General features: G+C 42.3%; 1 protein-coding gene across 4 annotated transcripts in view; it reads left to right on the top strand.

The window, feature by feature from the left end:
• Positions 1-23,386, top strand: part of LOC132399937 (rho GTPase-activating protein 39-like) — a 204,067-nt gene that overhangs the window by 80,520 nt on the left and 100,161 nt on the right. For 2 of the 4 annotated variants that reach the window (XM_059980892.1, XM_059980893.1), the window contains one exon: positions 6,977-7,414. The exons of 1 other annotated variant lie outside the window; for it this stretch is intronic. In XM_059980892.1, the coding sequence (XP_059836875.1) occupies positions 6,977-7,414 (438 nt within the window). Of the gene's footprint in view, positions 1-3,282; positions 3,426-6,976; positions 7,415-23,386 lie in introns of those variants that run through there. One more of the 4 variants, XM_059980894.1, reaches the window with a different exon arrangement.

The following is a 23,386-nucleotide window of genomic DNA, read 5'->3' as shown; positions in this document are numbered from 1 at the left end:
TCTCATTCACGTCCAGTCCTGATAAAGGGTCTCGGCCCAATGCTGCCTGACCTGCTGAGTTTCTCTGGCATTTCGTTTCTGTTACTCTGGATTTCCAGCATCTGAAGAGTCTCTTGTGTTTCTGTTCTCTCATTCTGACAGATTACCTGTATTTAAAAACATGACAAGTTGTGTTGTTTTCCGATCTTGGCAATTTACTTGCAAACATTTCATCACCGTGTGAGGAGACATCACCAGTGTCCACCAAATGCTTGGCCTTCAGCGATCAGCTGATTGGATGTCATTTCGGAAACTCAGTTGTGCTGCGGGGAAGGATTGGTTGTGAAGTGACCATGTGTTGTCTTTAATTTCAGCCGCATCTGCTCATAAATAAGATCAAGGTCTACGTGTTTGTTTACAGAATTGTTCATGTAAAACCATGATTCTAGGAATTCCCTTGCCGCATGTTTGCTTGCGTCACGACTTTCACTGACGCTCAGTCGAATTTGTGCCCCTCTCAATCTTCATGGGTAGAGACTAGGGAGAATTGGTCATGCAACTTTACAGCTGTCATTTTGCAAGCCAACTGGAATGTGTTAGTGCTCCGTGAAACTTGATTATTTTCAAGGGTACTCTTGAGTAAATGAAAGTGTAATATTAGAAGGTTATGTGGTTTGATAGTGGGTACATGAGATTGGAGGAAGAAAGCCTTGATTATTTGTTGATGTTTGTAATTACTTCCTCATTCAACATGTCATCTGTGTAAGTGGATATTGAATTGGTCTTGCAACTACAGTAGTAATTCTGCAAATTTTTAATAAAATTCAAAGTAAATTTAGTATCAAATTACCTTTTTGTCACCATATGGTATCTTGGGATTTAGTATCTCCCCTCCCCCACCAGCAAAAAAAAAGCATTTCTACCCCGCACCAATCACTGAAGCGTGCAGCAAAGCATCAATAAAGACACAGACTTGCAGAACCCCAAAGACTACTCATTCACCCAGTAATTCGACATACCACGGGCTCTCCCTGTCGCTCCCTAATAAGGGGAAAAAGAGGTGTCTCTGTTTCACGGTGAGAGGGCAGACATAGCAGACAACTGGCTGATTTACCATGTTAAAAGTCCGTCGTGTCACTTTTTCTGAGCTCTGTGCCCAAAGAACTCTGGTCTCTGGGCACACAGCCAGGGATCATCTGTCTGCCACACCGCACTGATTTCCTGCAGAGGCACCAACATCGAGTCCAGCCACCTCCGGAGCCACGAAATCCTGTAACTCCGAAGGTGAGCTAGTCTTTTAGGCCGCTTCCTTGGCCACGTTATTTAATCGAATAACGGCCAGTCGTGAGACCCCCGAGAGCGGGTTCCATTCCCTCAAAGTACATTTTATTATCAAAGTATGTATGCTTGAGATTTGTCTCCTTACAGGCAGTCATGAGACAAAAAAAAATCCTAAAAGAACCCATTAAAAAATAAAGAAGACAGTCCAATGCACAGTATGCAGAAAGAGAGAAATAAAACAAGTCATCCAAGCAGCATTCAGAACTGAAGTTCACAACGCCAGCATCGCTGCAGCCAATTCAGAAATCCACTAGTAGCAGGCCACGGTCTCAGTCCTGCACAGATTTGAGCAAACCCTGCGGAACAGTGAGCTGAACTGGCTGTCCCCAACACCTTGACCGGCACTTAAAGTGACCAAACCTCGTGTAGGGTTCTCAGTACCAGTAACAATGGTGTTAACTGTTCAGTCTAACAAAATGGCTTCTCTGTAATGCTGTAATGGGATCCTGTGTCTCATATGTTTGGGATTATGGGTATTGATAAGGAGAAAACGAAGCAATGGAGAATTGTTATGTCTGTGTAAGCTGAGCAGGAGTTCATGGTCTTTTTGGGAGGAGAGCGAGGAGGACGGACGTGTGTGGAGAGGGCAGTGGTTCCAGAGCCATTGGGGGGGGATCAACTGGGGGCACGGAAGCTACACTCGGATCATCGAAAAAGTACAAACAAAGACCAATGTGCAAAGAAGACAAACTGCACATTTTTAAAGAAGTTAATAATACTGAGGCCGTGAGTTGCAGAGTGCTTGAAAGTGAGTCCATAGGTTGGATGGTATTGGAAAGTAAATGTTAACGTGCATTCTGCTTCAAGATTCAGGTTTATTTATCACGTGTACATCAAACCAAATGGTGAAGTACATCATTTGCATTTACAATCTTAACTTGAGCTTCTTTAAGTAACTCACACTTCAAAGTTCAAATGAAATGTATTAAAGTACATGTATGTCACCATATACAACCCTGAGATTCGTTTTCTTGAGGGCATGCTCAATAAATCTGTGATAGAGTAATAACCATAACAGGATCATTGAAAGACTGCACCAACTTGGGTGTTCATCCAGTGTGCAAAAGACACCAATTGTGCAAATGCAAAAAGAAAAATGTAATAATAATAATGAATAAGCAAGTAATAAGTATCAAGAATAAAATCGTCCTTGAAAGTGGAATGCAATCTATAATTCTCATTACCGTATTAGAGGAACTGGGGATATGAAAAGTTGCAGGAAAGATTTATGAGGTTAGTACCAGAAATACAAAATTATACCAGACAGGAAAGAGTCATTAAGCTTGGGGGGAAGACGTCATGTTGGAGCAGTCTTCTGAGTTTTTAAAGCTGGAAAGAATATACTTACACTTGGAAAGAGTGAAATTTAGATGTTATTATGAGAAGATTACTAAGAAATGTTGGGTGCAAGAAATGTACACCAGCCAGGGGTGGTGGTAGAGGCAGATACGTTAGGGGTATTTAAGAAAGTCTTAGCTAGGTACATGGATGATAAAAAAGTGGAAGGTTATCTGAGAGGGAAGGATTCGGTTAATCGTAGAATAGGTTAAAAGGTTGGCATAATATCATGGGGAGCAGGACCTTACTGTGCTGTAGTATTCTACGTAAATTAAGTGGGGATTGTGGAAGGACTTTCATTACCAAGAGACATATGAGAATGTAGAATGTCACTATATATCAAGGGTTCCCCTGATTGTGCCATATTTACTCCAGGTTGGGAATCCCTGCTGTATATTTGTGTTACATAGATGCATTGAAGGAGAAATTTAATGAGTTTGTAAAGAGAACAGTTACTTTGTTGGGTTTGGATTGAGACTAGTGGAACACAAATACTAGCTTGGAGCATTAAAGCTGAATATCTGCACTCTGAATACCTGGTAATGACGTACCTGTACATGAGGTTCTAATTTGTGACACAAACATTTGCTAATAATGTTTAGAACTCAGTCCTGGAGAAGAAGATTTTCATGAATAAGGGAATCCTTTGGGAAGGAGAACTAAGCCACATTGGTATGGGTCGTGAAGCTCTTGTGATCCAAAGGTTCTTCATAAGTCAAAAAAGAGGCTTGAATCATCCATTTTTGAGAGCAAAGACAAGATAAAAGGTAGTCATGATCTTCTCAGACTGGAGATAACAAAATTCCATTGATACCAGTTAACCAATAGAATTCAAGTAGTGTGACACCTGCTACTGGGAACAAAGAAGTTTCTAGAAAAAAAAACAAAGCAACTGTACTGTAATTACTGGAAAATTAACTGAATAATTACATTTATATGGGTGATTTTATAAAAATACAAACAGGCTTAGGAAAGTTAAACTACAAGAAAAATAACAATTCTACACCCCATCCTAACACTGGTAGACGAGCCTGGAATGTCTCTGTGACACAAAAGATCACAGAGAAGTGAAGTGAAAAGGTCTAATTACAATCATATTTCATTTTGTAAATTATGCTTGTCAAGCAGATAGAATTACTGCCAACGCACACAAAATGCTGGAGGAACTCAGCAGGTTGGGCAGCATCTATTGAAATGAATAAACAGTTAGACATTTTGGGCTGAGAGCCTTCTTCAGGACTGAAAAGGAAGGAGGAAGATGCCAGAATAAAAAGGTCAGAGTGGGGAAGGAGGATAGCTGGTTGGTGATAAGTGAAGCCAGATGCGTGGGAAAGGTCGAGCTGGAGAAGAAAGGATCTGATAGGATAGGAGAGTGGACTTTTAGAGAAAGGGAAGGAGGAGGGGACCTAGAGGGAAGTAATTGGCAGGTGAGAAAAGGCGAAAGGCAAGAATGGGGAAGAGAAGAAGTGGGGAGGGAATTTTTTTTTTACCAGAAGGAGAAATCGATGTTCATGCCGTTAGGTTGGAGGCTACCCAGATGGAATATAAGGTGTTCCTCCTCCACTCTGAGGGTAGCTCATCCGGGCACAAGAGGCCAACATGTCAGAATGAAAATTGGAATTAGTGTTTGGCTACTGGGGAGTTCATCTGATAGAATTAGACAAGGGTGAAATTAATAGAGAATGATGCTGCTCTGCTGAAGTGATTTGAGAGGGGGGCCAGCTGATGGATAGGTTTTGATTTGTGATGCTGGAAAACAGAGTGAGCCGTTATCTCCTTGGAGAAGTTAATGGAACCAAACAGATTTTTCATTGGCTAACAGTGTTATCTAGTCAGTAGTTACGCTGCAAAAATTGTTTTGGTGTGCAATTAGTGTCTGGGTTTAGGTTGTGGTGCACAATGCAGTTGAGTAGTTGGTTCCACTGTAATGCCCACTGCATTACAACAAATAAATGGGATGTTTATGGGGCCTCTTGCACACTTTCAGTAGAGTGTGAGTTTGCATGGATAGTAGGGAACCTCGTGTGGTCTGTTATTCAAGGAGAGAAGAAATCAGACTCTAGAAATTACTAGTCTTGAGAGTTTGCCATCAATTTTAAACAAGCTGTCAGGAAGTTTTATACAAGATGTGATTTATGTGCACATGGAAAGGTTGGCAGTTAGTGGGGAATTCCTTTTGGAAATTATTGGCACAGTTTTAGTAACTCACTTGAAGCAGTGACCAGGATGATATATCTCTGAGTTTCCAGAAAGGATTTGATGGTGTACCACACAGGAAGCTGCTGGATAAAATAAGGTCGGAGATCTATCATGGTGGAAGGATAATTCTTTGAAATCTTGTAGGCAGAGTGCCGTTACCAGATTAATTTGGTTAAGATTGACCTTTACCCAAAGCTTCAGTTGGGATTCTCACTTCACAGCTTTTATAACCAGGCTGGGATTCTGGGATTTAGGGGACGGTGTGATAGCACAGTGCCAGCAACTTAGGTTCAATTTCTGCCACTGTCCGTTAAGTCTGTCCATTCTCCCTGTGACCATGTGGGTTTCCACTCCGGGCGTTCCAGTTTCCTCCCACATATCCTACGTATGGGTTAGTAAGTTAATTGATTACATGGGTGTAATTGGGTGGCACAAGGTCATTGGGCCGGAAGGGCCTGTTACCGTGTATCTCTCAATAATAGTATAGAGCTGATATCCTTTCAGTGTTGACAGATGCAGGCTTGTGCATCTGGGGTTGGTAAACTTTTTCCATTCGTGCTATGCTGAGGTAGTGGTAACGAGTTAACAGTTCAAGCAAGGAACTGACGGTCACTCGTATCGCAGATCCCACAAACAGCCTGCATTGGGCATGGAGAAAGCCAGTAAGATTTTGGCTTGCATTGCTCGTATTGTTGAGCTGAGAATGAAGAATTCTGATAGCACATAGTATTAGCATTTGGAGCACATGTAGTGTTATTTCTGTTTCTAGGTGATTTCAGGGTTGGAGGATGAGCATGGGTCTGTGTGGCTACATTATGAGTGTAGCCCTTGTCCATTAATAGGCAAAGCAACTTGCCCTTTATTTCAATGTTCCTTCCTCGCCTTTGTTCTCATTGCAGAAGCCTGAAGCTTCACACACAGGTTCAGGAACTGCTTCTGTTTCTCAGCCAATAGCTTCTTGAACCAACCTGCACAGCATTTCCCTACCTCAGCTATGGAACACTATAGACCATAATTCATTGGAGCAGAAATAGAACGTTCACCCTGTCATGTTTGCTCCGGCATTCCATCATGGCTAATTTAATCATTCCCTCATGGCCACCTCTTTTGATAATTTGAACCCATTTCTAATTATGTTGTTTTTGCACTAATGTCTTGTTTTGTACAGTGCCCTACCTCACTGTCTTGTATAATTTATGCTTGTGTGTTGTGAATGTATATGCCTATACTACAGGGGTAGGAAAGTTTTCATTGAATCTTTAGCTCACTGTAGTCGTGCACATGACAATAAACTCAATGTGAGCTCATGAATTTCCTTGTACTTCTATTGCCTAAATGACAACCTCACATATCCCACCTTTCCTTCTGTCCTCTAAATCTTAGTTTATGCTTTTCTCCCTGTTTGCAACCTGCTTTTTTTGATCCTCCTCTGGTCTCTCTTTTTCCTCTTTGCTCATGTCACTCTTACAGTGCTTCCTGTACTGTTACAGCCAAGCACTGAGATGTCATCCATATGGATTTTGATCTCTTTTTGAGCAATCTTAGCATCAAGCCTGGCTCTTTTTCTACTATCTGCTGTCCTTGACATTATTCATCAACATAGGAGTTGCAGTACCTTTAGTGTCTTTAAGACCATAAGACACAGGAGCAGAATTAGGCCTCTTAACCAGTTGTGCTGCATGCTTTGCCACTCTTCTATTCTGAGGCTGTACCCTCTGGTCCTAGACCCCACAACTATAGGAAATATTCTCTCCATGTCCAGCTCTGTCTAGGACTTTCAATATTCCCTCTCAACTTCACTCATGGTCACCTCAATTATTAATACAGGCACTATCTAAGGTAATTAGAGATCTTATTTCCCAATGGAATCAAATTACTTTGCCTGGCTTCTCAGGGCTGGGTGTGTCTGCACCTGTGGCTCCTACACTCCCACCCGCAGCTCCCCACCTTTGCCATTCCCAACATCCTTTGCTTCTGCCTGAATAACAATCTCGCTCTTTGCTCCATGTTGTATATGTATGTGTCCAAGACTTCTGCACAGTACTGAATGTTTCAATGTTTTGATGTGGATGTGACAAATATAGCTAATCTCTTTAATCTCTTTACTTTGCACTTTTAGCTCAGACTGGGTGGAGATTATCGAGCCTAGGACACGCGAACATATGTATGTTAACCTGGTGACAGGTGAGTGTGGCTGGGATCCTCCACAGCACGTGCATGTCAGGCAGTCTAGTGAGAACCAGTGGTGGGAGCTCTTTGACCAAAACAACAACCGGTTCTATTACTACAATGCCCTCACTAAGCAGACGGTCTGGCATCGGCCGCAGAACTGTGATGTCGTCCCTTTGGCGCGGCTCCAGGCGATGAAACGGAATTCCCAGTCAGACGGTCGGAGCCAGGCGCCAGTGGAAGGTGCTCAGATCCGAAGTACTTACAACGTCAAGGGTCGTGCGTTTTCAGCCCAGCTGCTGGGGATTGAAGGGATGGAGAAAGGGAGCGAGGCTGCAGGTATCACACAAGATCAACAGGATGCAACAAACAGGAAGGAATGTGGAAGGTAGGTGGTGATATTTCTTTTCTTACCTCTGCCTTGTAAGGTAGCAGTCAAGCCCAACAACGTAGGATCCTTTACGCAGTAAAACACAAAGTTCCAAGGTTTTATAAAGCTTTGTTCATACAGTATTTGTAGGATTATCAGCAGTTTTGGGCTTTATATCTAAGAAAGGATATGGTAGGATTGGAGACTGTCCAAAGGAGGTTCACAAGAATGAAAGGGTTAATGTATGAGGAGCATTTAATGGCACTGAGTCAGTACTCTCAGGAGTTTAGAAGAATGAGGGAGAGATCTCATTAAGACCTATAAAATATTGAAATGTCTGGAGAGAGTGGACGTGGAGAGAATGTTTCCAATATGGGAGAGTCTAGGACCAGAGGGCACTGCTTTGAAATAGAAGAATATCCCTTTAGAAAAGAGATGAGGAGGAATATTTTTAGCCTGAGGATGATGAATCTGTGGAATTCATGCCACAGACAGCTGTAGAGGCCAAGGGTTGGGGTATATTTAAATTGGAGGTTGGTGGATTCATGATTTGTCAAAGTGCCAAGGGTAACGGGGTTGAGAGGGATAACAAGTCATATATGACTGAATGTTGGAGAGGACTTGATAGGCTCAATGGCCTAAATTTGCTCCTATGTTTTATGGTATTGTAGTCAAGTGTCTTTGATAGCTGGTTAGAGTACTTTTTCCCAGTGTGAAAATATCAAATACTGGAGGGCCTAGGATTAAGATGGGATAGGAAAAGTTTAAAGGACAAAAATACAACTGCAGATGCTGTGGGTCAAAGATAACTGGTCGCTTTAATATTGAATTTTCCCCACAACACAAGTCAAAGCTCATTTGAAACCTTGCTACCCAGATCAGAACTCCTAACACAGCGGCATTCACTAAGAAACATCCCAATTTGCTGCTAACAAAATTTTATGGTCCTCACTTGTTTCTAAGTGGACCAAAAGTCACATTTCTCCCTGTAATTTACCTTAACTGCTGCTTGACAATCTCCCCCAAGATCTCCACATGTTGCCAACTCGGGGTTCAAGGACATCTCCCAGTGCAGTGCTCTCAGCTGCCTATGTTCCAGGATCTACAATTAAATTACAGGGAGAAATGTGACTTTTGGTCCACTTAGAAACAAGTGAGTACCATAAAATTTTGTTAGCAGCAAATTGGGATGTTGCTTAGTGAATGCTGCTGTGTTGGGAGTTCTGATCTGGGTAGCAAGGTTTCAAATGAGCTTTGACTTGTGTTGTGAGGAAAATTCAATATTAAAGCGACCAGTATTTTCTAATGACTGATCACGGCTATGTTCATTTACACACCTTTTAGATGTTTGAAAGCATTCACAGGAATTGTTTATTTGTGGCCAATGAAGAGTTTACATTTTAGCTGCTCATCCTGTCCAAAGGTTAAGTAGAGAGCGCTACCACAATCTAAACTGTGACCACTGGGTATCGGAAAGGTTCAGTGAAAGGCAGGTTTCCAAAACTCTTACACCAAAGAACGTCACCATTTGGTTTGGAGCTTAAGGTCAGATAATGCAGACGGACATCCTATACAAAGGGTGTGGATTTAGGTTATTTCTCAGTTATGGCTTGTGAAAGCTGAAAAGTCATTGTATAAAAAGTATGTGGACTATTCTAACATAATTATTTTTCTGAATTGATATAACTGAATTTAAATGTGAAATTCTCAGTACTACATTCCTGTTCACCATTTACCTGGGGGCTTAAGCTGCAGTCTTTTTGCTTTCGGTAGTTGTACTTCTGACAAAAGAGTCACATTCTCGCAAGCTGGATGTTTAAGGTTTTCAGACATTGATACAGTTTTTGTTCGGTAGGAATGTTTTGCATATGAATGCAGCTGTGTGCTGTATTTATCCTGGAGCTTTAGACTTGTCCAAGTGAAGTCTTGGGACACCTACTCCATTCTAAGCTTCCTTGGCTCTGTGTCACTTTCTTGACATTGACCCACCTAAGTTGAACAAAACAATTCTGTCTCATCCGGATCTGTAGTAGTGCTGTGGATTGATTAGTCATCGGGAAATGGTGACAACCCAGTGTTTTTCTCTCTGCTTGACTCATCCATTTGTGTCTCTTGCTCACACTCTCTGTCTCTGTGTGCATCTCTTTCTCTCTCTCTTACTTCTCTCCTGGTTCTTTATTGTGATTCAGAATACTGTTGCTGATAATCTGCAGTTCATCAGGTGATGTGATTGCAAACAGTATTCCAAATCGTTGAAAGAAACAAGATTGATTAGTGTTGTTTAATGATGGTTTGGCTGGTTTTGCACGAATTTGGGCTACCAATACTGTGATTAGAAGTTTGGGATTAGATTGAGGAAGGTAATATAATTTAGATAAATCAACAATGAAAGTAATAATATCTGCATAAATTTGTTATGAGACTAGGGAGTTTATCATGTGAAGGCAAAGGGTCACTTTTGAACACCTCCTGGATTCTTAACGGAAGTAATAGCTGGAACAATTCTTCCAACTTCCTGTGACATGATGGAAAGGGTCTGCTGTTTTTTCCATATTTGATCTTTCTCCCCCATCACTGTGTGAATCCATTCCTGCTGGACGTATGATGCAGAGACATGGGCTTCTTCGGGCTAAACACGGCACTCATCAGCTTTGCCGGAGAGTGTCCTTTGGGGTGGGGTACCAGAAACAATGGAACCATTTGCAACCAGAGGTGAAAGACTGAGACGTCAGAAAATGGGGGAAGATAGCATTTTAGGCTGGTAAAATGGTATAGTATTGGTATTCTCTTATTTTTGTCACATATAGCAAGATACAATAAAAAGCTCATCTTGCATACTATTCATACAGGTCAAATTATTACACAGTGCCGAGTTGGAATAAGGTAAAACAATAACAGTGCAGAATGAAGTGTCAGAACTAATGAACAAATGCAGTGTAGGTAAGTTATAAAGTGCAAGATCGTAATGAGGTAGATTGTAAGGCAAGAGTCCGTCTTATCATACAAGAGGGAGAGGGGAGAAGAGTGAACATCCAGGGTGGGTGGGGTCTTTGTTTACACTGGGAGCTCACTGAGGCAGTGAGAAGTTCAGGCAGAGTGAATTGAGGGGAGGCTGGTTCTTGTGACGTACTGAGCTGTGTTCATAACTCTGCAATTTACTGCAGTCACGTGCAGTTAACCAGGGGAGGTTTTCAATTTAAAGCTGGTTATTTAAATTTGACATGTTGTCTGATTTTGTCTACTTGGGTGTATACAGTACAATAGAGCATACAGTACTGTGCAAAGTTTTAGGCAAAGATGCTTACAAAAATTAATGAAATAAAGTTTCTAAATAGCAAAAAAATTATTATAAAGTAAAACGGTAAATCAAATTAATATTTGGTGTGATCACCTTTTGCCTTTAAAACTGCTTCAATTCCCTTGGGTACACTGTTGTACAGTTTTGTGATAAAATTAGCTGGTATGTTGTTCTAAGCATCTTAGAGAACTTGCCACAGTTCTTCTGCAGACTTTGGGTCTCTTGGTTGCTTCTGTCTCTCTAGGTAAGGGCTATGGGTAATCCTAGGTAATTCCTAAAGTAGGTACATGTTCGGCACAGCATTGTGGGCCGAAGGGCCTGTGTTCTGCTGTAGGGTTTCTATGTAATCCCAGGCAGCCTCGATGATGTTGAGATCAGGGCTCTGTGGAGGCCATACCATATGAAACCACATCATAAATCTAGCGCGCCTGAGACGTTTGCATAGTATTGTACAAGCAGAAATTATTGCTGTTAGTGATCACGTACCTCACAGTCCACGGATAATGGGAGTTTCATGTCAGAGTACAGGGCTGAAAGTAAGTTTTGCAAATGCCTCCAACCTGATGGCATGAACATTGACTTCTCTAACTTCTGTTAATGCCCCTCCTCCCCTTCTTATCCCATCCCTGACATATTTAGTTGTTTGCCTGTTCTCCATCTCCCTCTGGTGCTTCCCTCCCCCCACCTTTCTTTCTCCCGAGGCCTCCCGTCCCATGATCCTGTCCCTTCTCCAGCTCGGTATCACTTTCACCCATCACCTTTCCAGCTCTTAGCTTCATCCCACCCCCTCCGGTCTTCTCCTATCATTTTGCATTTCCCCCTCCCCCCACTACTTTCAAATCTCTTACTAAACTTATTTTTAGTTAGTCCTGACGAAGGGTCTCGGTCGGAAACGTCGACAGTGCTTCTCCTTATTGATGCTGCCTGGCCTGCTGTGTTCCACCAGCATTTTGTGTGTGTTGTTGTTTGAATTTCCAGCATCTGCAGATTTCCTCGTGTTTTGCAAATGGTGTTCAAAGGAACTTAATGTTCCAATAAAATCCTTTAACATGAGCACTTACTGGGGCACCCTAACTATCCGTGATGAACTGCTTTGCCAGTTGCAGTTGAAGTGTTGCAGTTCCTTCAACCTCCGAAGTGTCTGCAAGACCAGGAAGGATGAAGGAGAAATCCAATTCGATCCACATGATTGGCATATTAGAATTGCATAGAACATACACTCAGTGGCTCCTTTATTAGTTACTTCCTGTACTTAATAAAGTGGCCACTGAGTGCATGTTCATGGTCGTCTGCTGTGACCCATCCATTTCAAGGTTCGACGTGTTGTGCGTTCAGAGATGCTCCTCTGCACACCAATGCTGTAATGTCGTTGTTTGAGTTACTGTCACCTTCCTGTCAGCTTGAATCAGTCTGGCCATTCTCCTCTGACTTCTCTCGTTAAGGCGTTTTCACTCTCAGAACTGCCACTCACTGGGTGTCATTTGTGTCATCCTCAGTCAAATCTAGAGACTGCTGTGCATGAAAATCATAGGGAATCAGTGGTTACCGAGATGCTCAAACCTGGCACCAAAAATCATCCCATGATTACAGTCACTTCAATCACATTTCTTCCCCATTCTTATGTTTGTTCTGAACAACAGCTGAACCTCTTGACCATGCCTGCTTATTTTTGTACATTAAATTGCTGCCACTTGATTGGCTGATTAGATATTTGCATTAACGAACAGGGAATAAAGTGGCCAATGAGTGCAGGACAGTACAGGCCTTTGAGCCTACAATAGCTGAAGACAAGTAGAAGACAGCGGTACTTTTGCCGAAACTCAGAAGAAAAACCTGAAAGCCAAAGTCACCAGTGACATCCCTAAATCTCAAAGGATGTGCCTCTCAAAGCAATAATAACTTTAAAGTGATTCGAGGAAAGTATGGAGGGGAGATGTCAGGGGTATCTTTTTATATAAAGGTCAGTGAATGTACTGGCAGGGGTGATATTTTGAGGCAGATGCATTAAGGGCATTTCAGAGACTCAGGAGGGAAGGGTTAGTTTCATCTCGGAACAGGTTAAAGGATCAGCAGAACATTGTGGGCCGAAGGGCCTGTGCTTTACTATGGTGTTCTACCTTTAGATGATAAGTGGCAATGAGCATCGCAGTTTCAGGAACAATCACAGCCAGCCCAGTGTGACGTGTTTGGTGGCGCTGGTATGAGAGCAGACTGGAAGTTGTGGTTTTTAATCATCCCGTACCTCCCTCCCGCACTTCCTTGTTTGCTCAGGGCATTGAGAAAGTTTGCAACATTGAATTGTTGCTTTGGTAGGCTGACTCATGGGATCTTATCAATGTAGTTTAGGTATTAGTTATCTTCAACATGGGCATTGGACTTGAAGCTGAATTCCTCACAGAGGCTCGTCTTGAGGTTAAGGTGGCTTTGATTTGTCAGTTTCAGTAACAGCACAGTGCTGTTCCACTATGTAGCTGTTGGCCTCTGGTTCAGAAGGGGTTTTATTATTCAGAAGCTGTCAACTTATTTAATCACAGGATATGGGCACCTTTGGTGGCTACTGCCTAATTTGCCTATTTCCCGCTTGCTCTCGAGAAGGAGGGGGTCAGCCATTGCTCTGTGTGTGTGTGTGTGTGTGTGTGTGTGTGTGTGTGTGTGTGTGTGGTGTGTGAAGGCTGTGCTATGGTGTTATGAAAATCACAAAGCTTGTTTGGCCAAAGGCAGGTAGGTGTTCAACACATCACTGGCAGTCTCAAGAGTAACACATACAAAATGTAGGAGGAACTCAGCAGGTCAAGCAGCTTCTCAGGAGAAATAAACAAATAAACAGTCAACATTTCGGGCTAAGACTTCCATTTTCCACATTCCCCAATCACCTGCCAGCTTGTACTCCTTCGTTCCCCCCCCCCCCCCCCACTTCCTTGTTCTGGATCCCTTCCCTTCCTTTCCAGTCCCAATGAAGGGTCTCAGCCTGAAATGTCACCTGCTTTTTCTTCTCTGTACTTACTGTCAGACCTGCTGAGTTCCTCCTTCATTTTGTGTGTGTTGCTGTGGATTTCCAGCATCTGCAGGATCTCCTGTAAGTCTCAGTCAAGCTGGGTTGAGGACGGAATATGTAATCGTTGTGGATGCTCTCCCCAAAGGGCGTCAATGAATCAGATGGACTTTCATGACAACCTAGTGATTTCTGAGACTGGCCTTTTATCTCAGATAATTTAATTAACTGACCTTAAATTCCCCAGCTGCCACAGGGCAATTTGAACTTCTGTTTCGGGATCGTCACCGTGCAAGCTTATGGATTATGAGTCTAGTAACTGCACGATACACATCTGTGTGCTCTCCGTTTAGCTAGGATCTCTTTCTCTGCCATTATTTATGAGGCAGTTGCAGATCCCCTGAGGATGAAATCAATTCCATTTCAGTATTTCCAGCAGACAACTTGAATGAGCGCAGGGTACTTAGTGTGTACCGAGGAATTGACTGTCACATTGATAAGTCACCTGCCACTTGTCTTTTAATATGTTGTGTCTGGAGCTGTGGCTCAGAGCATTTGAATATGATAAGTCAGCTCTTTCATCCAAATAGTCTTTTACATTCTAGTTGTCTCTGAGTAGGTTTATCATAACCAACTAGATTATAGTTCATCATTTTGATACTGGGTATCCTCCAACCTGATGGTGTGAACATCAATTTCTTTAATTTTGTGGTGTAGCAGTTAGTATGACACTATTGCTGTTTGGGGCATTCCGGGGCTCAGAATTCTTATCTGGCGCCATCTGTAAGGAGTTTGTATGTTCTCCCCGTGAACCGTGTACGTTTCCTCTGCGAGCTTCTCTTTCCCCTTGAGGTTTAATGACGTACCAGTTAGAAGGTTAATTGGTCATTGTAAATTGTTCTGTGGTTTGGCTAGTGTTAGATAGGTGGGTTACAGAGTGGTGTGGCTCACTGAGCCTGTTCCGCTCTGTATTTCTAAATAAAATAAATAATATCTCTCCCCCCCCCCCCACCCCTCCCCTTTAATTCCCCACTCTGGCTCCCATCGTCCCCCTTCTCCTCACCTGCCTATCATCTCCCTCCTCACTCCCGGTGGCCCTCCTCCTTCCCTTTCTCCCATGCTTTACTTCCTCTCACCAGGTTCCTTCTCCACCCCCTTAATTTTTCCATCCATCACTTCCCAGCTTCTAACTCCATCAGCATCCCCACCCCCTCCCAGCTGGCTTCACCTATCACCTTTTAGCTTGTGCTCCTTCCCCTCTCCCCACCTTCTGCTCTAGGTTCTTTCCCCTTCCTTTCCAGCCCTGAGACAGCGACTGTTTGTCCCTCTCCACAGACGCTGCCCGGCATGCTGAGTTCCTCCAGCATTTTGTGTGTGTTGCTCTAAACCAGGGGTTCCCAAGCTGGGGTCCACAGATAATGGCATAAAAAAAGTTTGGGAACTCCTGCTCTACATTATGGTTCACTCCTTATTGTGTTGGGACCCATTTTTTTAGATAAACATATGAAATTGTGTTTTGTGATGCAGAAGACTTTGTGGTTCAAGTGACTTTCACCATTGGACTTTTGGCATCAACTCACAGAATTTGATTTAACACAGAATATGAAGCCTGCTGTAACTCTTATTTTGAGATCAAAACTGGAACATTTTTAGAACTCTTGAAGATCCAAAAATTGGCAGTGCTTTGTATCACATAGTCGGATGCATGATTCATTGGTTAGACGGATAAAATCTTTGCGCTGTGATATAACTGCATCTGGCATTATCTCTGAGCCATGGGTCTCAACTTCTGTATAATGTCATATTGCCAATCATACATATCCACTCACTGGTACTGCTAACCTATTGTTTTTAGTTCTTCATCTTTGGGAAGCATAAGACACAGGAGCAGAATTAGGCTATTCAGCCCTTCAAGTCTGTTCCGGCATTTCATCATGGCTGATTTATGTTCCATCTGGAAAATAAATTATAGGAACTTCTACGTCTTGCACTGTGCCGCTGCCACAAAACAACAAATTTCAGAATGTATGTCAGTGATAACAAACTTGATTCTGATGTTATAACTGTACAAGGCCTTGGTAAGGCCATATGAGCACTGGATGTTGTTGTAAAGATGGTGGTGAGCTGTCTTCGGAACTGCAGTCTCAGTGGTTCAAGGTATTCCTTCTGGTTCAGGAATTCAGGAATTTGGATCTAGTGATGATGAAGAGGCGACAGTGTATTCCCATGTCAAGTGGAGGTATGTCTGTCGTCTCCTGCCCCTGTTCTCCTTGGTGAGACAGGTTTTGAGTTTGTAAAGTACTGAATATAAAAGGAGAGAAGATTAGCTTTATTTGTCACAGGCATGTTGAAACAAATAACTGTTATTTGCACCAACAGCAACAGTGCACAGATGTGCTTAGGTCAGACTGAAATTGTTGTTGTGCTTCCAATGCCCACAACACACTAATTCTAGCCTGTACGTCTTTGGACTGTGGGAGGAAACCAGAGCACCTGGAGGAAATCTGCACAGTTAACATACAAACTCCTTACAGACAGTGTTAGGAGTTTGAACCCAGGCACTAGCATTGTAAAGTGTTACGCTAACCAGTTCACCACCATGCCACCCCCACAGTGCCCCACAGGCAAGTGAGTGTGACATGTTTTGTTGATGGTGAATTCTCAGCCACTGGGCAGCAGAGGCAGAGGGAACAAATGTTTTGAGTCGTGGATGGGGTGTCAGTCAAGTGAGCTACTTTGTCCCTGGGGATATAACTTTGCTGATTCTTACTGAATCTGTTCTCACCCAGAGCATTCCAGCAAGTTGAAAAGTTTTGCAAAATTTTTATTGATTGGAGTATATTCAAGTCAAGTCAAGTCACTTTTATTTTATTGTCATTTCAACCATAACTGCAATGTACAGTACATAGTAAAAATGAGACAACTTTTTTCAGGACTGTGGTGTTACGTGACACAGTACAAAAGCTAGACTGAACTACGTAAAAAACAACATAGAAAAAAAGAAACAACTACACTAGACTACAGACCTACCCAGGATTGCATAAAGTGCACAAAATAGTGCAGGCATTCCAATAAATAATAAACAGAACAATAGGGCAGTAAGGTGTCAGTCCAGGCTCTGAGTATTGAGGAGTCTGATAGCTTGGAGGAAGAAACTGTTACATAGTCTGGTCGTGAGAGCCTGAATGCTTTGGTGCCTTTTCCAAGATGGCAGGAGGGAGAAGAGTTTGTATGAGGGGTGCGTGGGGTCCTTCATAATGCTGTTTGCATTCCAAGAAGACGTAGAACCCTAGTTATATTTGCTGTTTAAATATGTATTCTCACCTCCATGAATTCTTTCAAAACATTGATCGTGCTGGCTTAGTAAAATTGTTATCCGGTTCAAATCCAAACAAGCCATTATATGACCTAGAGTTGTCTGTGTACTCAGATCAATGGAGTCAGAGAGTAATACAGTACAGAAACAAGCCCTTCAGTCATGCTCACCCCTGCCAACCAAGATGCTCATCTCAGCTAGTCCTATTTACCTACATTTGGCCCATGTCCCTGCAATCCATGTACTAGAGCACTTGTCCTGGGCCCAGCACAAAAGTGCAATTACAAAGAAAGCACAGCAGCGCCTCTTCTTCCTTGGAACTTTGTGAAGATTCGGCACAACATCTAAAATTTCCTATGGATGTGTGATAGAGACTGGTTTTTATCACAGCCTGATATGCCCTTGAACAGAAAATTCTACAAATTCTACAAAAAGTTGTGGATCATGGTAAAGACCTCTCCGCCATTGAGCACATCTACATGGAATGTTGTTGCAAGAAAGCAGCATCCATCACCAGAGATCCCCACCATCCAGGTCATGTTCTCTTCTCACTGCTGCCATCAGGAATAACCTACACTACTGGGTTCAGGGACAGTTATTACTCCTCAACTATCAGGCTCCTGAACCAGAGGGTATAACTTCATTCATCTTCACTTAACTTCACTTGCCCCATCATTGAAATGTTCCATCAGCCTATGGTCTCACTTTCAAGGAGTCTTCATCTTGGGTTTCTTGGTATTTATTGCTTATTTGTTTATTTATTTATTATTTCTTTTGTATTTGCACGGTTCGTTGGCTTTTGCACATTGGTTGTTTGTCCATCCTGTTGGATGCACTCTTCCATTGATTCTATTACAGTTCTTGGATTTACTGAGTATGCCCGCAAGAAAACAAATCTCAGGGTTGTATATGGTGACATATCCATACTTTGATAATAATCTACTTTGAACTTTGAGCAAAATGGCTTAATTGTATTTGCCTCCAGCACTTCCTCTAGCAGCTCTTCCCAATTACATACCACCCTCTGTGTGAAGACCTTTCACTTTAGGTCTCTTAAATCTTTCTCCTCTGGCATTAAACTTCTGCCAATGAGGTTTTGATTTCCTTTTCCTGGGAATAAAAGATATTTTTAATTTTCTTTTTATTTTATCATTAGAAGTTATGAACATCAGTGTACTGTAGCTTTTGATCAGTATGGTGGATAAAAACACTTAAGTCATGCAGTGCACTATTCCAAGTGGGGACCATGGCCTCACATGGTGACAAAAGACTTAAGTAGAAATTCTGAATCCTCTGTTGGTCTGGGTCAACCATGGATGTTGCATCCTAGCTGTCTAGATGTGCAAGGCAGGGGAGAGCAAGCTACCCCCCACGCAGCTGATGAATCCAAAGGAACGAAAGAGACTGATACCAGTGGCATTGCAGGAGCTGCCAGTAAGCACTGAACTTAATGTAGGACTGCCTTAGGGACTCCAGCTCCAGATTTTTCCTCAGGGTTTGCTCCCAAAGCCTTCCCTGTGAGTGGTTATAACCGCAAGGCATTGGAGGTTTGAGATCAGAGTTTGTCTTCACCTAGATGAGCCCCATCTGCCTGAAACGACTGGTTTTAAGGTGCCAGTAATCCTCCTTTGCCCCTTAGCTGAGCCACATGTGAAGTCCAGGAGCTGGACTTGGATGTCAGAGACTATATGAGGTGTACACCATTGGGAGCATTCAATAGTGGGACCTTATCCCCACTATTTCCCCTAGCTATAACAATCTTAAGGTAGAAATTATAGCTCGACAGTCAGTGTTCTTCTTGTGAATTTGGATGAGCATTGCTTGATGTAATGCAGAGACAGATTTTCTTTTCAGCAGGGAACACTGGCTTGGGCACAAAGTTTGTTACTCATTTTGTATGACAATGCAGTTTTTACACTGTGCAAAGGGTTACAGCAAATGTGATGTTAGCTGTGCTGCTTCTCCTGTGAATCCCATGATAGCCATAAGTAATGGATAACCAGTCATGAAATTTTAATGACTGTTTCCAGCATTGATTTCTTGTCTAAGCACGTGTCCTTTTTGGTTAATAAAATTGCCTGCTGCTGGGTGGTCCACTGGTCAAGTCGTCAACTTCCTTATGTCATGCCATGTGCTGTTCTTTTATCCGCTCGCCCCCTCAGCAGTCACCAGACACAGCTCAGCTTTGTTCTCATTCCTTGTGAAGGATCATTTGCAAAATGTGCAAAACAATTCCAGTCATGACATTACAGAATGACTTTCAAGAGTGCTGTCCGTACACTCTTTCCGCACGAGCTACTTGAGTCATACAGCAAGGACAAAAGGCCCTTTGGCCCAACTTGATACTTGTTATGATGCTGCTTACCTACATATTTAAAAACTGCACACAATCTTTTTCAGTTTATCTTTTGTTGACTGATGCGACGTCAAATGCCTCTTTTCTGGGAATGATTTTCCTACATCCCAATGAAGGATTCAATCCTGATTAATAATTTGCGTGTGAGTCAGATCTGGGCAAATAGGACTTAGATGGCCAACTTGCTTGGTATGGATCAGTTGGGTCAAAGGGCTCACTTTTGTACTCTAATCTCAGGACCATTACCCAACGTGTTTGACATCTGTTGTATGCAATGTTTACTCAACAGGTGTTTCTGAGCTGGCTCGCACCCAGCTGTGGCCCTCATGGTAAGTTGTATGTGTGCAAAGATCCCAGTGGGAATAAAATACAGATTGGTTAGCTTTATCTTTCACAGGTATGTAAAACATACAGTGAAATGTGTCAAATCAATTCAGTAAGGATTGTGCTGGGTAGCCTGCAATCATCGCTATGCGTCTGGTGCCAACATAGCATGCTCACAAAGTCTTTCAGAGCTGCACACACAAAATGCCGGAGGAACTCAGCAGGCCAGGTGGCATCTACTTTCGGAGTTCTCTTGGGTTGAATTTTTCTCTTTCGGCCAGTTCTATTCCTTAAATCATGTTGTTCAACCTCCACTATGTAAGCCATTCAGTCCCTTTCCCAAGATTGTTGGAATCCCAGTCAGCTAATATTGTATCTGCTCAGTAAGCTCAGCCACTCTGCATCTTTCTTCTGCATGCTTTGTCGCACACTCCCATTTCCTTCAACACATTGGCCATCCCTTGCTTCTTGGATTTTCCTTCAGTTCCTTTGTGCTGTGGTTCTACTCTATTTGGGCATTGAGGCTGCATCATCTGTCACAGTTTACTCTGTAGAGGAAGTGTCTCTTTCTTCCATAACCTCTCTCTACCTCTCATTAATGTACGTAAAATTTGTAAAGCTCCCTATATACCTCATCCTCAATTTAGTTTATCCGTGGTCTCCATAAAGAAAACTTGGAGATAATGTAATCTAAGGATGATCCTATTACTTCTGAATTTTGATCAGCCTTGCTGTAGTGGTAATTAGAATCTCATAGAGTGATGTAATACTTCAGCGCAGAAACAAACACTGGCTCATCTAGTCCATGCCGAACTGAGTGAAGAAATAACCCCTCATGTTCCCCTGAAGCATTTCACCTTTCACCCACAACCTATGATCTTTAGTTCTAGTCTTCACCCAACCTCAGTGGAAAAAGCTTGCTTGCATATACCCTCCCCTCATATATTTGTGTACCTCTCACAATTCCACCCTTGTTCTCCAATGCTCCGAAGAAAAAAAAAGTCCTCAAGTCATCTGTTGTTTATCGTGGCATTGTGTTTCCAAATGCAGATGTGCAGTGAAGAGGATTGAAAAATGGATGAACGTTTTTTCCTCAGCAAGTAACTGGTGGCAGTCTCCAGAGCATGAGATCAGGAGTTCTTGGAAACACCCCAATCTTAAGTATTTTGTTAGAATCCCTTTACAGCTAATTCCCTTCAAAGTTTGACATTTTAGATTAGCTTTGAGATTGGAATGGAGATCAGTACCACCCAACAGATGGTGATTTTCAGAAAAGATTTGTGCGGGATGTGTTTGCTATAGAGTTTTCCATTGAAAGTGTGGAATTGCTTCAAAAAGCTATGTGCCAGATCTGAAAAGGAAAGTTCAAAGTAAATTTATTGTCAAAGTACATATACAGCATGTCACCATATACAACCCTGAGATTCGTTTTCTTGCAGGCAAACTCAATAAATTCAAGAAACATAATTGAATCAGTGAAAGACCACACACAACAGGACGGACAAACAACGGATATGCAGATACAAAAAATAAATAAATAAGCAATAAATACTGAGAACATGAGATGACAAGTCCTTGAAAGTGGATCCATTGGTTGTGGGAACAGTTCAGTAGTGTGGTAATTGAAGTTGAGTGAAATTATCCTCACTAGTCCACCAACCTGATGGTTGAGGGTTGAACAACACTAATCTAATTTATTTACTTGCTGTAGGGGGGCAAGGTTAGACTTGTAGGATTATAAATTGTCATAACACAGAAGGACAGTATATAGTCCAGTTGCCTTCATGTAGATCAAGAGTTTTCAGGTATATTGCCTGTTCGTTCTCCATGGTTCACTCAAGTTTCCATATTTCCACAGTTCGTACAGCAAAGGAAGCCATTTGGTCCATCAAATCTTTTCTAGCTCACAGAATAATCTTCTCTCCCTGCTAATTTTTCCTGTTTCCTTTTCTTCACACATTCCCAATAATCCCACAACACTCAAAGTGCTGGATGAACTTATAAAATCAGGCAGCATCAATGGAGAGGAATCAGCAATCGATGTTTCAGGCCAAGACCCTTCAACAGCCTGAAACTTTGACTGTTTATTTCCTTCCATGGATGCTGCCTGAGTTTCTCCAGCACATTGTGTTGCTCAGGATTTCCAGCATCTACAGAATCTTTTTCCCAATATTTCTATTCCTCACCTACATTAAAAGAAACTTGCAGTTTTAGAAGTAACCAACCAATCTGCATGTCTTTGGGATGTGGGAAGAAAACAGGGCACCCTGGGAAAAACCCCAATGGTCACAAAGAATGTGTCTACTCTACAGAGACAACTCCAAAGGTCAGGGTTAAACCGGGGCTCCTGTGGTTATGAAATAGCAGACTTATAGGAAGGAACCTATCAGGAAAAAAAGTCCACTTTCACCTTCACTTAATTTACTTAAACTCATCACCCCAACTGGAGCATAAGCCACTGGCAGCAGCTCATCTGCTCTGGACCAGACATTCAAGTTGTCCTGAGGTGTAGACCATCTCTGAAGATCCTTCCTCTCCTAGCGATAAGGTCTTTGGTTCTGTTGCCATTGTCATTTCTGTAGCTCTTGTGTTTTTTTTTTGGGATGGAGTTGCTAACACCATGCCCAACCCTCCTCCTCTCACAGCTGGGCTTGGGACCATCCATGGTGGAGCTACCTTCACTTAAGGCAAGAATTAATTAGGGAGAGCCAGTGTTTTGTTGTTCATGGACTATCCTGTCCCACAAATTGGATTGAATTTTTTGAGGTGCTCACTAAGGATGTTGATGAGGGGAGTGCAGTAGATGTTGTCTACGTGGAGAACGTAAAACAGTACAGCGCAGCAACAGGCCCTTTGAGCACAACATTGTGCCAAACTATGTAATCTCTTCTGCCTAAACGATGTCCACATCCCTCCATGGCTTGAGTAAGGTCCTTGACAAACTTCCACATTGATAGGCTGGTCCAGAATGTTAGAGCTCATGGTATCCGTGGCATGATACATAAATTTAGTACAAAATTGTATGCATGTCACCATATACAACCCTGAAATTCATTTTCTTGTGGACATTCACAGTAAACAGAATCAGTGAAAAATCACACACAACATAGATGGACAACCAATCACTGTGCAAAAGCAAACAAACAGTACAAATACAAAAAGAAAAATAACAATAATTATACATTAGTAATAAATATTGAGAACATAAGACAAAGAGCCCTTGAAAGTGAGTCCACTGGTTGTGGGAATAGTTCTGTGATGCTGCAAGTGAAGTTAACCCCTCTGGTTCAGGAACCTAATGGTTGAGGGGTAATAACAATTCCTGAACCTGCTGGTGTGAGTCCTGAGGCTCCTTTACTTTCTTCCTGATGGCAGCAACAAGAAGAGAGCATGACCTGGGTGATTAACAGTGACTAGTCATTTATTGCCGGGATCTGTACCCTGCAATATTATTGGTGTGCAAATGCTAGGAACGATTTTTTAAAAGTCAACGTGATACAGATTAGTTGGAAGTTTGGCAGAGCTATAGCAAATGATATCTGCCATAATCCTCTTCTCCATATGTGTTGTTCCCTCCTCTATAAATAGATTCAAATTTCGGGGTTGAATTTCACATGAAGTATTACGAGGAGCTGCATTTTGGGAAGGCAGACAGGTATAATGTGCACAGTAAATGAAGGGGTCTCGCAGGGTATTCATGATAT

The sequence above is a fragment of the Hypanus sabinus genome, chromosome 9 (genome assembly GCF_030144855.1).
Source record: "Hypanus sabinus isolate sHypSab1 chromosome 9, sHypSab1.hap1, whole genome shotgun sequence".
In the NCBI taxonomy this organism is placed as follows: Eukaryota; Metazoa; Chordata; class Chondrichthyes; order Myliobatiformes; family Dasyatidae; genus Hypanus; species Hypanus sabinus.
This window is presented reverse-complemented; position numbering and strand designations above follow the sequence as displayed.